General features: G+C 36.1%; 1 protein-coding gene across 1 annotated transcript; it reads right to left on the bottom strand.

Annotated features, from left to right (window-relative positions):
* Positions 1–13,020: 13,020 nt before the first annotated feature.
* Positions 13,021–14,641, bottom strand: LOC149530880 (aminotransferase-like protein FGM3). Its single transcript, XM_089811204.1, has 2 exons — positions 14,593–14,641; positions 13,021–14,450 (listed from the first exon to the last, which is right to left on the bottom strand). The coding sequence occupies exons 1-2, from the start codon at positions 14,639–14,641 to the stop codon at positions 13,021–13,023; spliced, it is 1,479 nt and encodes a 492-aa protein (XP_089667330.1).
* Positions 14,642–17,068: the final 2,427 nt, after the last annotated feature.

Here is a 17,068-nt window from a genome sequence, read left to right as displayed (position 1 = left end):
GTCTACAAGACATCATTCTAAACCCACTTTGATGAATGGCCTTAAGTATATGGGTCTTCCCTTCTTACTAAAAATTCATCTCCATATCTCTCAATTTGAGAGTGAACTCTCCAATATCATGTAGCCAAGTCATGCCAAGAATTAAATCTATATCACCTATGTTAACCACATAAAAATCTACTTTGAAATCAAAGTTGTTGATCTTTAGGGATAGACCTGTAATCTTCCTATCACATTTGAGGATGTAGTCATCAACCACCCTCACTCTTAGACCCTCAAACTACTATGTTTATATCCCATGCCTCTCAATCAACCTAGAATCAATAAAATTGTGAGTAACACCTGTATCAAGAAAAGTGATAACTCGTTGACCATACAATACCTCTCTCATCTTGAATGATCCTTCTTGTTGTACACTAGTGAGATAGAACTCCTTAAGTCTACCCTCAATCTTCTCATCACCTGTAGCCATTTTGTTTAACTTTTCATCATTTGTGTCTTCCTTTTCTTAATTTGATTCCTCATTTTTAGATTGTTGGTCCAAATTTTTAGATGTGGAATCATCATAATAAGCCCACATAACCCTATTTTCTTTTCCCTTTGGCCTCAAAGGATAGTCATGGTTCATGTCATAGGGCCCTTTGTAATAAAAATAAAGGTTTTTCTTCCTTAAATCATTCAATGTCTCTCTATCTAAGGGAGCAAATGATTTATCTTTATTTCCAGCCTTTGTTTTGTTTCTTTCAGGTTTCTTGAAGAATGGCTTGTTGTCTTTGCTCAAAGATGCTCCTTTGGACTGAAATTTATTTGTTGGAGGTGCATGCTACATGCTTATGGCTTTCCTCATAGAATCAAAAGCCTGTAGCCAAGCTCTTAGTGGGTTAGATAAGCCTTCAATAAATAAAGCTATCAAAATCCTCTCTGATATATCTGGCACCATAATTGAAGACTATTGAAACTCATTGATGAAATGCTCCAAACTTCTAGTTTTCTTGAGTTGTGCCAAGTTTCTAAAGTAAACATCTCAATATTTCTTGTCAAACCTCTCAACCAATCTGTCCACAAAATTTAGATAAGAAGTCACCTAATTGTGTTGAAGAGTGATCAACTCATGGTACCACCAATCATATGTTGCTCCCTCCAAATTTAAAGTCGCATATTTTATTGTCTCAATATATATTAGAGGCTTTATGCTAGAAAAGTATCAAGCTTTTTGATCCAAGCTTGTGCATTCAATCTACCACTACCATCAAAAGTGGACAAAGTAAGCTTGCCTATAGCATGCTTCAGCTCATTATTTTGTCCCCTAGGTCTCTTGCCCCATATGACTGCACAGTAGTGTTCTCTTCTTTGGTTTGCAAACCTCTCAAAACTCATTCTCTCTCACACCTACAATGTTAATAATTCCCATTCATCATTAGCAGCCATAAGCATATCTACAAATGTCCCATCCTTAGCTTCCTCTATTGGCTCCTGTACTGATTCCTCTCTAATAAAGGTTAGATGTATGGGCATGTCTGTTGTTCTAGAAAGAGTTCTATTAGCTCTAGGTAATCCTAGTGCACTCATGTTATCCCCTTGTTCCTAATTATGTCTATCCTGTGGGTTCATGCACTCAACCATGGTGGTGAGTTCTTGCAAAGCCTAAGCCATCCACTCCTATCTTGTAACCATTGCTTTGAAAAAATCCCTTGTTTCTTGATCCTCATTCCTATCGTCTCTTGGTGGGCTACCCTCTTGCTTGTCACCCATGGTGTTTGGTTGCCTGTGTAATTTGTGTTCCCTATCAAACAAAGGTCACCTATGAGTGTAAAATATGTGAGTTGACCCCAAGCAACTACATGTGATTGCTAAAGCCTCAAGATGGTAGGATTTAGCTCTGATACCAACGTAATAACTCCAACCGGTTATAACTTCAACAAATACCAAATTCTTTAATAATTCAATCATTTGACATTTCATCAAATACTTTGGACACAAGGAATATTATGTTGATATAAATATTGATTGTTTCTAAATGCCAAACTAAAAGAGATATGCTTGCAAACTCCTTTTGACTAACAATGGTGATGCAAATTTTTTTTTGTATTTTATGGGAATGTATAAACATTGGTTACAAATGAGAAAATGTGCATCTTCAACAATGAGACTTGAGGCAATGCATGCTATGATTTAAATGATATTATAATTTCCTTTGACAACTCTTGAAATGAAATTATGATATGAATCAGTCTACAACAGATTTTTTTAAGTCCCTACCAATACCCTAAATATCTTCTCTCAAACAATGCAAAATGTAATAGATAGAAACTTGGAATTGCTCCAAAAATTTGAATTCTACAGTAGCGAGTTACTGTAGCAAATCACTCTAATGACGACAATGTAGCAATGTTGTTGTAGCAAATCACTATTGTAAATAACTATAGTGATGACACTATAGCAATGTCACTATAGTTAGTAGTAATACTGTAGCAAATCGGTACTGTAGCAATATCCAACTTATTCCTTCAATCTTACTTCACAAATTTGGCCCTAGGGCATAATAAAAAGATTAATTTGTCTTCTCCAACAAGTCCAACTGTGCATAAACCCTTGGCTCCACAAGTTATCTGATAGAGTAGATGACACCACATTCAATGATCAACAATGAAGCTACCCTCCCTATTTATTCTTTTCTTCCAATAGATGGACCTCTTTCTAGAAGAAATAAAATAATATTTAATTCATCCTTCTAGAAGATTCTTTTAATTTATTTATTTAACTTTAGTCACTTTTAATTAAATTAATTAAATATAAAGTCACATTTTAATTTTAATTTATTAATGACTTTATAAGAAATTAGTTTAATCAATTTTTCCTTATTCCTCGACTTAGCTTTGGGAGAATGTAAAGACTAAGAACTCCACTAAGAGGCTAAAAAGATGAGCACATTACACTACTCTTGGCGCACAACCCTCACTTGAAAGAATGGGTTGGAACAAGGTGATTCATGATGCTATCAAAAAACAAATTTGCAAATTTTTGTACTTTGCAACATTCCATTTATTGCAGCTAGGTGATTAATTCTTTATTATTTGTTTTTATAAGTTTAAAGTTCAGTTGTGTTTACTTCTACTTGTGTAATCATAGATTCATATTACATAATGATTTATCATCTAATCGTAATATATTTGTGACAGCTCTCCTTATTGCAAGACATGATGGATGCCGTAACTATTTGTGGTGTGGGGTTTAAAGCCTCTACTGATGCTGAATTGAGTGGCTACCTCTTAGATTTCTGTTGAATGCATTTGTTTTGTTTACTCTTAGAATATTGTTTGTATTTGTATTTGTTATGAACAACTTTGTTAGTATGATGTTGTATGCATATTGAATCCTGTGTTTATGGTTGGACATTTATGGACTCATAGTTTAGTCCTCAATTTCAGCATCATAACAGAAAGGAAAACAAATCAAAGCATAAATCTGATGACATTTTATGCTGGCAGCAGAAATGAAATCTACTTCAAAGCAGTTACAATATCAAATTAACAAAGAGAAATATGAAAAGTAGCTTTAGCCTAATTTGAAAGATCTTTTTTTGTGAGGAGAAACCTACAGCACAAAATTCAAATACTCAAAGTGCTGACTTTTTGAACTTCAACTCCAAAAGATGAGCTTTGCGTCTTATACCGCAGTTGTGAATGAAACAAAAGGTTATTATAGGTATATTGTAACTGGAAAAGGGCCTGCCTGATTCAAATTGCCAATGGAGCACACAAGGTGTTGCATGCATTGGCGCTAGCGAAGAATTTCTTCGTATTAACAGATATATGCTTCACAGTACAATTTTATTCGTATTTATTCATTTTTTAGTATGTGGATGGGAACAATTGTTTAGGGGTACACCAGAAGAAAATTTATCATTATTGTGTGGGAAAGGACCAGATTAATATTTCCAGGTACAGATAATAGAAGTATTGTTATGATCATCCAGAATCATAGATTGAAATACTACGTGGCATTAAAATACACAATATTGATCTCATGGGACAATCATTTGGTACAAGATCTGGAAATAATTTACAAATGAATTTACACTTACATACAATATACAATTTCCATTAGCAAGATGGAATACTTTTTTAATAGGGGAAGCTATTGGAGCACTGAAGATTTCAGAGCTGGTATACCATTTGCAAACCCATGCAGTTATAATTACACAGTGAAACAACTTTTATGTGTGATCGCAACACAACTGTTTGCACTCTTTAAAATAAATAAATCTCTCTTAATTGATGAGAAGATTATCATAACTTTAAAGATGTTGACAGGAGCTTCAAGCCAATATCTTGCCCAGTACTCAGCATAACAACCGGATATCCTCTTTCTTTGCATCTACGAATAAAACAGGCCATTTCTCTTGCACTTTGTGGAGGAGGTGATCTTCAGAGCTTTTATGGATTGTAAAGACTGCATAAGAAAAACCATGAATTTGCTTCTCCCATGGTTGTGGTCGGAACAACGTATGGTTAGAGGAAGGAATGTAAAAAGGCGGTGACATTGTTAATTGATAAAAGAATACATTTTTTGTATCTCTAAAAGACTAAAAGTATATTTGCCCATTTGTGGCCAATGGGTCCGAGAGCATAATTTTTTGTTCTTTAGAAAATGACTATGTCTAATTGCTGTGGGCTGTAAGTCCATTGCTTGCAGCAGGAAACTACCGTATTGCTGATGTGGCTCATTTTAGTTTACTTTCTAGCTGGAAACTCCTTTTTGGACAGAAGCAATAGTCTCTCTTTGCTTCTGTTTGCTGTTGACTACGGATCTATTTGTATTTTTTCTGTAATAGTTTTTCTTAATCCAGTATAAAAATATTGTACGTATTAAGTCCATATATGCCAGAGAGGAATAGAGTAGCAGCCAGAGAATAAATTTTCCATGGAGAGTTAAATGTACAGTTTAGTGGATGCACACTTGAGTTGTGTATACCAACAATAGAACACCTTAAACAAAGTAAGAAAGTAAAGGGAAGGAAAGGTCCTCTTACAATCAATATGGTGACAGCAATTTTGGACTACCCATACTCCTTGTGGCAAACACCTAATTGTGTTACAAATCAGGCGAACATACCCTAACCCCAGTGGGATTTGAACTTGTGACCTCTTTTTCAAGTGTACAAGTTCTCCACCACTAGACCAACCAAGAAGAATAATGTTGGACTAGATGATCCTTCTTGAAGCTTGGCATAGCAGTATGTGGTTGTGGTTACCTGTGCATTGAAATTTTTTATTATCTTGCATATATGCATATTCTTGAACATAAACTTGAAAGAGAAGAATCGAACTCATCAGATTGACTGAATTTTAGCATTGGTCCAGACTCCAAGACAAAATGATCATTTGATTGTTTTAGAACTTGCTTTGACAAAAAAAAAGGTCTTTTCCTTATTTTAAAGACTCACTACAATTGGGCATTTGTGGAATTTTGGTATAATAATTTGCATCACTTGGATATGAACACGGGTTTATTGACAACTGGTTTGGAGAAGAAACCTTCGTGAAACAGGCACAAGGCTATGAGTAGCCAGTAATAGAGCATCTACCCTGCAGATTGGTCAAGCTGTTTAATGGTGTCAAGCAATCCTCACGAGCATTGTATCAGTAATTAAAATGCATTTGATCAGGCAGAAGGATCTATAGAATATAAGGCTGATTCCAATTTTTACATCAAACATAGAGGTGAGTTGATTACCAGTCTAATCTTGAAATTGATGAAGTGATTGTCAAGTGTGATACCATAAGCTGCAAATCAATTTTCTCAGTAGAATTTGTGATGGTTTTAGGTTAAACTACCATCTAGTGTATATTTGAAGCAGGAAGAAACAAGCATCAAAGTATAATATGCCTCATGAAGGCAAAGATTGAGAATTTTCTCAAGTTTTAGGAGAAACTGATGTAATTGTGTGGATCCTCTTATAATAACAGGCATGAAAATGTTAAAGGCAATTTGTTTATAATTGAGAAAAGAAGTGGGGGGCATCAAGATGGTTTCATACCAATGTGTTTTGGTAGTTTCAAGGAGGAAATGGTGTATGAATGAGGTCTTTTTCATTCATTGTGAAAGTGTAAGAGTTTTGAAGTCAAGATCTCAAGCAGTTTCGAGAGAGAACATTGAGCAGCAGTGAAAAGGATATCTTGGTAATTGTTATACTATTACATAAAGTGGAAGTAGAGTGTGTTGTGACATGCCATGTCATGAAAGAGAGAGTTTGGTTGAGAAGGTAATTGGATGATATTTAACTCACCCAACTACATATCAGTGTGTACATATATGGGAGCTGTGAATATATTACATAAATAATCTGATTTTACATGCAAGACCAAGTTATTATTATGAACTTCTATAGGGATGCAGTTCATAACAAATTGAAATAATAATTTATCTTCAATTGTTTCCTATGGTTCCATTCTTTCTCTTCTTAAGAAGACAATAAGATATAGATGTCATCTTGAGATTACTAAAAGACACATATGGGTCAAATCTGATGTAGGAGCATCCTGGGCTTTCTTGCAATCCTACATGTTTAGGGGGTTTGGCTTTGGAGTTGTGGACTCAGTCACCAAAGAAGTGGTGCTCGGTCACTATTAGGTATAGTTTATGCCTGGGAGATCGGCATACTCTATGATCTCAGCATACACTATCGAGCTCGGCATGTTCTGGGAGCTCGGCATACACTATGTTGCTCGGCAATATTTGGGAACTCGGCATGGTCTTGGAGCTCGACATGGCTTGTGGTGCTCAGTTTGAACTGCAGGCTCGGTGATGCTTGGGAATTTACTGGTGCTCAACTTAGTTTTCCTCATGCTCAGTTTGGTCTTGGTTCCTGTGAGTGTCAAGTTGTCTGTGAGCTGACTTTTGGCATTTGATTTTTGTATGGGTGTTGTAGCCGACTTGTGGCTTGACCTATATTTAATGTAAGGGATTTAATTTAGTTTGTAATAAGTTGGGCCGACTTGTGGCTTGGTTGGGTATAAGTAAGGGGTTTTGTGGAGTCTTTAGTCAGTAGGAGAGGTAGTGATCATCCATCTTTGTGAAGGGGATGAAGTGTGGATGCAGATTTTGAAGAGCTACGGCTTGAGAACCAAAGGATTGCTTGGTAGACCTGAGGGTACAAGTGTGGATTCTTCTTGGTGTTCTTATCCAATTCTGGATCTAGACTAGCTGAGATTGGAATTGGATTGTAAGTTGGATCTTGCAGAACTGATTTTTAGTTGTTGTTTGTATTTGGCCCTAACCCGCAAGGCTTTATAGCCAAGCATATTGCATATAATCAGTCATTCTATGAATCAAAAGTATTGAATTGGTATCAGATCTTGCATATTTTTTGCATTATTGTTGTTGTGTTGTTGTATTTCCATTGTGTGGTTGTTTGCTGGGGATTTGAACATCTCCTTTGGGGATTCTCTTGCCTTACACTATGTCAGATGGTATAAGAGCCAAGGTTGTTCCTAAGTGTGTTGACAGATCGCCGAAGTTGAGGCAGTTTACATCAGGATTTGCAGAGGAGGTTGATCTCGTGGTTGATTGATCTTCTGGATTGTTGGATTTATTACTTTGGATTTGCTAAAATTTTGGAAGATGCCTCTAAAAAGATTGGACCCTAGGGCAATTGATGATCTTAGTGATGCTGTGGAAAAAAGGATCTCAGAGAAGATTAGAGCAGAGTTCAAATCTGAGATTGCATTGATGAAGAGTGACATGATTGCTAAAATTGTAAGTGCTTTAGGTGGCATACCTAGGCATGTGGGTACTAAAGCTAGTTATGAGGAAGTTGCTAAAGACTTTGAACTTGCTAGATCTAGTGGTGAGGACAAAACTGATCGTGTGGACAGACCTATTGGAACTAGGGTTGGTCAATTTATTAGACTTGGATCTCAGTTGAAGCTGAAGCATAAGATGGAGGTTTCTAATTTCTCAGGTACTTTGACTCCTGAAGACTTGATTGATTGGATTGGTGAATTGGAAGACTACTTTGAGTTTGAGGATATTGAGGATCCACTCAAAGTGAGGTTGGCACAAACTAAGTTGAAAGGACATGCTGCTCTTTGGTGGAAAGAATTGCAAAGAGATAGAGAAGAGGAAGGTGAAATGAAGATCTCTAGATGGAGATTGATGATGACTGAGTTGAAGGCTAAGTTCATCCCTGCTGATTATGAACTTGAGTTGTTTAAGAGATTGCAAAATCTGAAACAGAAACATATGACTGTGAAAGATTATACTGAGGAGTTCTACAAGTTGACTATTCGGTCTAGTCATAGAGAATTGTCAAAAGAAAAGGTAGCTCAGTACATTAATGGTTTGAGATTCAATATTCAAGATGAGCTTGGTATGTTAAATATTTCTTCACTTGAGGATGCTTATCAGTATGCCCTGAAGGCAAAGGATAAGTTGAAGAGGAAAGGTCAAGGTAATGCTAGAGGGAAGGAGAAGCAGGATATCTTGGCACAAGCTAAACTAAGTGTTGAAGGTGAACCAAGACCTGCAGATCATAAAAGGAGGCAGGTGGAGGTGGATTTAGATGTAATTATTTCAGATGTGGTAAAGAAGGGCATAGATCTTTTGAATGTCCAATTGGTAGGCCAACTGCTATTGTGAATGATGTTGTAGTTCAAGACAATCAACCTAAGCAAGGAGAAAGTTCATTGGCTCAACGAGTATTGGTTGGTGAGGGGACATTAGATCCTTGTCAAAGGACTAGTTTGTTCAGGACTTGTTGTAAGTCTGGTGGTAAATTTTGCAAGGTGATTGTGGATAGTGGTAGTACTGATAACCTTGTAGCTGAGAAAATGGTTCAAAAACTTGGTTTGAAGAGAGTGAGACATCCTTATCCTTATAGGATTAGCTGGGTACAAGGTCAACATGCTTTGGAAGTGAAGGAGCAATGCCTTGTTGATTTCCAGATTGGGCAGTATAAGGATCAAGTGTTGTGTGATATTGTGGACATGAACAATTGTCATGTGTTACTTGGTAGACCTTGGCAGTATGATTGCATGGTTGTGCATGATTGTGTTAAGAATGTGTTAGCTATTAAGAAAGGTGGTAGGAAGTTTTCCCTGATTCCTTTGCAAAATGAAGAGCTCAGTAGGAGGAACCTGAGTATTGGCAACCGAGTTGAGTTGGCAGATTCTGAGAAGGTTGGAGATCAACATGGAAAGCAGACCTATAGCACACCGAGGGTGGTTGTGAAGAAGCAGAAGAAGAACAAGGGAAAAAGCGTACAAGTTGAAGATTTGGAGGATATGTATGTGAAGAACCAGTTTGGGATCTATGTGTTGAATCCTAAAAGATGTTCTTCCAGCTTCTAGAACATCTTTTGAAACCTCAGGTGTCTAATTCAGGAGCATCCTGGGCTTTCTTGCAATCCTACATGTTGAGGGAGTTTGGCTTAGGAGTTGTAGACTCGGTCACCAACTAAGTGGTGCTCGATCGCTATTGGGTATAGTTTATGCCTGGGAGCTCGGCATACTCTATGAGCTCGGCATACACTATGGAGCTCGGCATGTTCTAGGAGCTTGACATACGCTATGTTTCTCAGCAATGCTTGGGAGCCTGACATGGTCTTGGAGCTCAGCATGGTCTGTGGTGCTTGGTTTGCATTGGAAGCTCGGCGATGCTTGGGAATTTATTGGTGCTCAGCTTGGTTTGGTTGACGCTCAGTTTGGTCTTGGTTCCCGTGAGTGTCAAGTTGTCTGTGAGCCAACTTTTGGTATTTTATTTTTGTATGGGTATTTAATTTAGTGTTGTAGCCAACTTATGGCTTGACCTATATTTAATGTAAGGGATTTAATTTAGTTTGTAATAAGTTGGGCTGACTTGTGGTTTGGTTGGGTATAAGTAAAGGATTTTATGGAGTCTTTAGTCAGTAGGAGAGGTAGTGATCATCCAACTTTGTGAATGGGATGAAGAGTGGATGTGGATTTTGAAGACCTTGGGTTGTGACTTCAGAACCAGAGGATTGCTTGGTAGACCTGAGGGTACAAGTGTGGATTCTTCTTGGTGTTCTTATCTAGTTGTGGATTTGGACTAACTGAGATTGGGATTGGATTATAAGTTGGATCTTGTTGATCTTGCAAAACTAATTTGTAGTTGATGTTTGTATTTGGCGCTAACCCGAAAGGCCTTGTAGCCGGGCATATTGCATGTAATCAGTTGTTCTATGAATCAAGAGTATTGAATTGGTATCAGATCTTTCATATTTGTTGCATAATTGTTGTTGTGTTGTTGTATTTCCATTGTGTGGTTGTTCACTAGGGGTTTGGACATCTCCTTTGGGGATTCTCATGCTTTGCACCATGTCAAAATCCTACAAAAATTAACTATTCATAGAGATTTTTAAAAAACGAAAGTGCTTGCAAACATTTTACTTACATATATGCATGAATTTTCTAAGATTTTGACAGTTTTTATGAAGGGCAAGTTTTCATTGTTCTCCTAGCGTTGACCATATCATATGACTCTAGTTATGATTATGTAGGTTGGACTAGCCCTACTTCTATCAAAGAAGCAATTTCACTGTCAGCCCTAAGTTTGACCTTGGATTATTATTTAATCTATATACACATCAATAAATAGAAAAGAGAATCTCCTGACATGAGATTATTATATAATGTATTTTCTTTTGGTATTTAAAGTTGATTATTTATTCCAGGGTCCCTATAGACTGCTGAATTGAAGAACATAAAACACCTTGGAAGATAATCTGTTTTTCAACAGAGGATTCAATCTTGAAAGAAATGTAGCAGTTAGTATACTTTTTGGTAGCCAATACAATGTGATCACACTAGAATTTCCAGCTACGTAAATCATATTACAGAATCCAGACTCAGAGGCAACATTGGCTAGTTGTTGCTAAATTTAACTCTTTAAGATGAAATGTTTCTTCCATAAAGCCTGATGAATAATGAGAGATGAATTACTTGTTGTGTGATGCGTGTATGTCCAAATGAGGTTAGGGAGTGTGAACCTCAATAAAACATGTGATAAACCCAAAGCGAACCAACATGGATAATGTTTTTTGGCTCACCTGATTCCGACTGTTAACATATTCAAGTTTGAGTAGTTTTTGGCTAGTCACTGGCACCTAGCACCATAGTCCAAGAGGAATATGGTTCCTAGCATCATAGTCCACTGGGACCTAGGCACCCTAGTCCAATCCTGGAGGGCTGGAAAAGAGGCCAGGGGAACCATAAAGACATTATGCTTGCAATGTCAGACCTTGGGATAAGAAAGATCAATCAGATTAGGGGGCATGGAAATAGGAGCACTAAAGTGAGGCCTAAGTGAGCATGTAATTGTACGAGGAAACAATTTGTAACACTACATTTAGCCCCCATTTTAGCATGGAGTATGATCTTACCCACATACCCTCGTAACGTATAAGATAGCATCAAAAGACTTTCACCAAGACACAAGAGAGGCATCTCATCTAACTGTCAAAATAAAAGGAGCAATATTAACAACACATTTAGATACACATGGAGCATACAAAGAAATGAAGATGACACATGGTTTCTTGGGCTACTAAGGTGCTGCTTACTATGAGCAATATGAGAAGAGAGGAGACAAGAGATATGACTTCCTTGCCTAGTAAAGTTCTTCTTACTATGAGTCATGTAAGCAATGCAAGAGTCAAACCAGCATAACAAGGTTTCTTTATGCTAGTTGACTCTAGAGATAAGAAAGAAAAGCTTTAGTTAGCCAAATAACCTCAAAAAAGTTGATTACAACATGGTGTAAAAGCTTTAGTTAGCCAAATAACCTCAAAAAAGTTGATTACAACATGGTGTAGTATGCATCAAACACAGATTACAAAACAAAGTCTCAGCTTGCAAATTAATCTGAAAACTTGACTGCCAACATATCATGGTGTACGATCGAAGTGTACAAACCAAACCTCATGGTGTGTGCACAAAGTGTAAACATTGAGTAGAGCATGTGCCCCCAACTTAAAGTGATTGTGTATGCCTTACTTGGAGCAATTTCTTTAAGGTAGCATACATGCATCTGAAAGACAAGCACGTCGCAATAGTGAAATGCCCCAAAAGATAGGAAATTCAAAGTGTGATAGTCAAATAACACAAAAGACGCATAAGAGATGCACTGGCTGCAGTCAGTATGCGCATCAGATAAATCATGTGTGTCAATTATGAATTTGTGAATTAATCTCATCCCCACAGAGGTAGTGGAATTACAAGAACAATGGAAGAAGAGCATATAGATGAACAATGTGATCACTCTAGAATTTTGCAGCAGAAGTAAATCATCTCATGGACTTGAAACTCAATGGCAACATTGGTTAGTTGTTTCTTGATTTAACGCTCTAATTCCATATGTTTGTTCAATGGTTTTAAGGATGAAGTGTTGCCATAAAGTCTAATGCTTGACCAGGGCAATTTAAATAAACTGTGCACATTTTTTTCTTGCACTTTTCATGAGAGTTTGCCCACTAAACGAAAAATGTATATGGGAATTTTAAAATACCGAAAAAGAGGTCTTGCAGGAAGACAAGTAGCAATCTATCAGCAGACAGTATTATGTATCTGTGATGACCATCAAACTCTTCTTTTGATAGATGTTGCTTTAAAAAATTTACGAGCAGCCCAAGGAGGACACAACGTTACTCATATTAAGCTACTGAAAAACACAAGTAACTGAAGTGAGTATAGAAAAAACACTGCATAAGGATTAATGTCATGATTACAAGTGCAAATTTAGCCGAGAAATTCATGTTTATCAACATATGTGAATTGAGTCCTAAAATTGCTTCTTTTGAGTATTATGGATTATTGAGCTTGAATCCTCTAACCATAGTTGAGGGGAAAAGTCCAATTTTTTTTTTTAAAGCATGTGGGGCAAAGCATTGCAATTAAGAGTAGAACAATTCATCCTAGACGCCTTTGAAATAATTAACTGCTGCAACAACAGAGAGGTCCTCATAAAAGTAGTATTGTATTACACATCTATTTATTAGTCCAACTACAGAATGTCATTCAAACAAGAGATGAGATAAGAAGCCTCACTAGGAGTATTGTAATGCATCATTGAAATTCTCACTACACCCTCACTAACATTATTGTCAAATAGAAGGCCAGACGAGCACAGAGCTGAGATAAGCCTGTAGGAATACATATGTCCATTCCTAATTGCGAAACCCATTTTGTAAAGAGCTTGAGCAATGTCAGATGACTTCTTAGCCCTGTGAACAAAAGAGATGGTTGAAATCCTGCGTTCTCCATCTGCATGAAGAGGTCCTATGATTTGAACATCTGATCTTGATCTAAGATAGCTAATCAAGGCACTTTGCAAGGGTTTCTCCAACAATTTAACCATGCGGAAAGAAGCCTTGATTAACTCTCTATCAAAGAGACAAGAACCGTCAACTTTCATAGCAGAAAACTGCTTTTGAAGATTTTTTACTGAGTCATCCTGTTCAGAAGCCTCCAAATTAAAGGACTTTTCTTCATGTGCCAGAAGTTGTAGATACTGTTTGAGTGCGAGAACCCCCGCACAACCCTCATGATTGAGGCATCCAAGTTCAAATTTACTGCCGAAATCATGATTAGGAATAAAAAAGAAATTGGGCATTTCATCCTTGATTTCATTGAAGGCATCATTTGTTCCAAAGAGAACAGCCATGTGAGGCCCACAAACCTTATACATGCTAAAAACATACCAATCAACACCCCACTTTGCTACATCAATTGCTCCATGTGGGGCAAAGGCCACACCATCCACAATCACTCTGGTTCTCTTGCATCCTTCTTTCTTCCTAACAAATTCCACTAATTTTTTCAAATCTAGAATTTCTCCCAAAATGTTGGAAACATGCGGGACTGCTAGAATTCTAGTCTTAGTGGATAAGAGCTTACCAAGAGATTCCAAGTTTGAACTGAAATCTTCATTCACCATCCAAAACTTGAGCTTTAGCCCTTTCTCCTCTGCGAGTTTAACCCACGGACCAGCATTCGCTTCATGATTGGCCCCGTGTACAATCACTTCATCCCCTTCCTCAACGAATTGCAAGTAACAGTGACTCAAATTTTTCAAAAGTTGAGAAGATGAAGGTCCTAATGCAACCTCTCCAACTTCATCAGCGTTCACAAAGGTCTTCATGAAACTATGAGCCGAATCTACCACTTCGTTTGCTCTAATGGAAAGTTCATATCCAGCTCCTAGTTGAACATACTTAGATTTCATGTAATTAGACATAGAATCTATCACTACATCAGGACACTGGCTACTCCCTGAATTTTCCATGTAAACTGGATGATTTGGGTTTTTTTCTGCATCAAAGTATGAGAAGTGCTTCCTTAGCCTATTATAGACTGCATCCATTTGGGTGTTGTCCGAGACTCTTTGTGCCTTATTCATGTTAATTGAAAAAGCTGGCTGAAGCCTCGGAAGACCTATACAACAAATGCATGATTCATTAATCATAGAGCTATACAATTTCAGAGTCAAACCTGATTGGTATGTAAAAAGAATGAGGCAATCAAATCAAACACATGTAAAAGAAGAAATAAAAGCAGCTTGGGAGAGTCTACGAACCAGAACAGACTATTGAGCATAGAGGTGCAGATGATAAATATAGAACCATTTTCTTCTACCACGATAAATTCCTAAAATAATTGAGATGTAGATAGTGATATTACTCTTTAATGGGTTCTCAGTCTCAAAAACTGTTCTTTTGTTAATGGCGGTGTTTCTCCCACACAAATTCTTATCAGATTACAAAGCGGGAAGAGACTTAATGATTGATCAGATGAATAATGCTTCTTCTTGAACTGGTGGAGTTCAATGCCGAGGTCAAGAATGAAGAAAATGAATCTAATTTTGAAAGAATCAAATTAAATTAGAAAAGATAGTGAGCTAAAATGTACGCACAAATGATCTCCTTTTATAAAGCCTACAGGGCATTTGCACTTTGACTAGAGCAAGTGATTAGGGTTACTAATAATTTATCCTATAGTGCGAGATTTGGAAAATACTGGTTTACAATGCTGTATAATGCCAATAATCCTAATTATACAGTGCACTCGTATGCCCATGTAACTGGATACACTACCAGATTTCAAGTGCTGGTGATCTTAAGTATTAAATGTGTTTTTTTTCTACTTCTACTTTTATGAACGTTTGCCTGTTAATTGAAGTTCGTAAGAAGAGATTCAGAAGTTCGTTATATTCTTATTGAGGATTTATTTTTCCTTCAAATCATTTGATGTTGCTGTCATGTAAATTCAACCTACCATTTTCATATGTTTTCCTTCTGTCTGTTTGCAGTAGATAAGAGACCCCAACCAGCCCAAAACAAAGTTCGTTGTAATCATCACGCAAATCAAAGCGTTTATGGGAAACCGCCACAGCAATGGCATCGTGACAAGAACAATGCTTTCCAAAGGATAAGATTTGTGGTGAGGCCAATTCTAATAATTTCCTGAATTTGGAAATATTTGATTAAAATTGGAGCAACCTCTGCATTTACCAACAAAATTTGTGACCATTGTGGCAATTTAAATCAATACAAAGAGAAAATCTTTTGAATTTGTTTTTTCGAAATATGTTGATTTTTTTGGGGATGCTGCCCATATTCTTCAAATAGCAGGAGTTTAATCATAGCAGATGTAAGAACGAAATGTGATTTCATGCAATGCACTGAATCAGACTGCATAGGGAAAAGTAGATATAAGAATGAAATGTGATTTTATGGAATTCGCTGAATGATATCGCATAAGAAAAAGTTCAAGTCAGAATGAATCAAATTGTAGCTGGTCTGGTAGAGAGTGCAATTTTTTTTAATGTATATTAAATGTGAGAATTTAGGGATGAGTTCAAATTCTATTTGGTAGGGTTAAAGTTCAATATACTAATGTATTAAAGTTGGCCAATAAATTTAATTGAGAAGTATCAATCAAATGAAAAATTAAAATTAGATTAGAACTTGCTTTGGAAATAGAAGACTAGTGAAAAACTAATATTTACAAAACATGAATTTTAGTCCATTTATAATCTTGCTTTGGAAATAGAAGACTAGTGAAAAACCAATATTTATAAAACATGAATTTTAGTTCATCTATAATCTTTAATGTCATTTGTAACACATCATGCAATTTAAGAGGTATGTCCAAATCAATAGCTTATATTTCATTGTATTCTATTATAGATAAGAATTTACATAATACAATCTCATTATTCTTAATCATTTATTTTTAATCATCTATCTTAGATTTTAGAAATGTTTTAATAATGTAAGTTAAAACAAAATTGATATATTGAAACAATTAAAACATATAAAATGACTTTAAAGAAACTAAATGTAAAATAAATTTCAAATGACTTTAATGTAGAATTTATATTTTTAAAATATAAATAAAAGTAGTACTTTTAATAAAATTAAAATAAATAATACAAATAAAATAATTATGTAAGTGCAATTTGGTTGAGTAGTTGAGCCATTTGATTTTCATGATGGAAATCAAGGTTCTACTCTTCCATAATACATAAATTAAAAATACATATATTTAGATTGCACAAAATAGATAATGTACATATAGATCAACTTATAACATAAGCTGGTATATGTATTGACAAACATTATTTTAAAACTACATTAATTCAATATATTTTACAAATAATTACTTATGCAATACATTCTAATTTTCTTTGAAAAATAGATCCATCTTTTTTAAACGTACATAACTTAGGTTCCCTATTTTGTCAATTCTTACACACCTCAATTTCTTGGAAAATAAAGACCTACCTTTTAATGTTCTATAGATTTGATTAGCTTTGCTGTAACAGTTGCACACACGAGTGAGTGCACCAAGATTGGGGACCAAAAAGATGTCACTTTTGTTTTTTTGCCCCCCTAGGAGCATATGTTGCTCTCCAAATCTAGTGCTCATTGTATGGCTTGGAATCACCAAGCTTCAAGCTTGATCAATTCAAAAAGTGTAGGGAGTGCCAAGTTCAACTAGTGCCAAATGAAAACGAATTTTCATAAAACTGGCACCAAATGAAAATGCAT

The sequence above is a fragment of the Cupressus sempervirens genome, chromosome 11 (assembly GCF_028749045.1).
Source record: "Cupressus sempervirens isolate cs-2001-9-10 chromosome 11, ASM2874904v1, whole genome shotgun sequence".
NCBI lineage: Eukaryota > Viridiplantae > Streptophyta > Pinopsida > Cupressales > Cupressaceae > Cupressus > Cupressus sempervirens.
Note: the sequence above shows the minus strand (reverse complement) of the source record. Positions and strands in the feature narration are given on the sequence as shown.

Excerpts from the sequence above, each read along its gene's own strand:
- LOC149530880 (XM_089811204.1), bottom strand. The coding sequence starts at position 14,641 with ATGGTTCTATATTTATCATCTGCACCTCTATGCTCAATAGTCTGTTCT. Across the intron at positions 14,451-14,592 it reads ATGCTCAATAGTCTGTTCTG|GTCTTCCGAGGCTTCAGCCA; the intron begins GTTCGTAGACTC and ends TTTGTTGTATAG.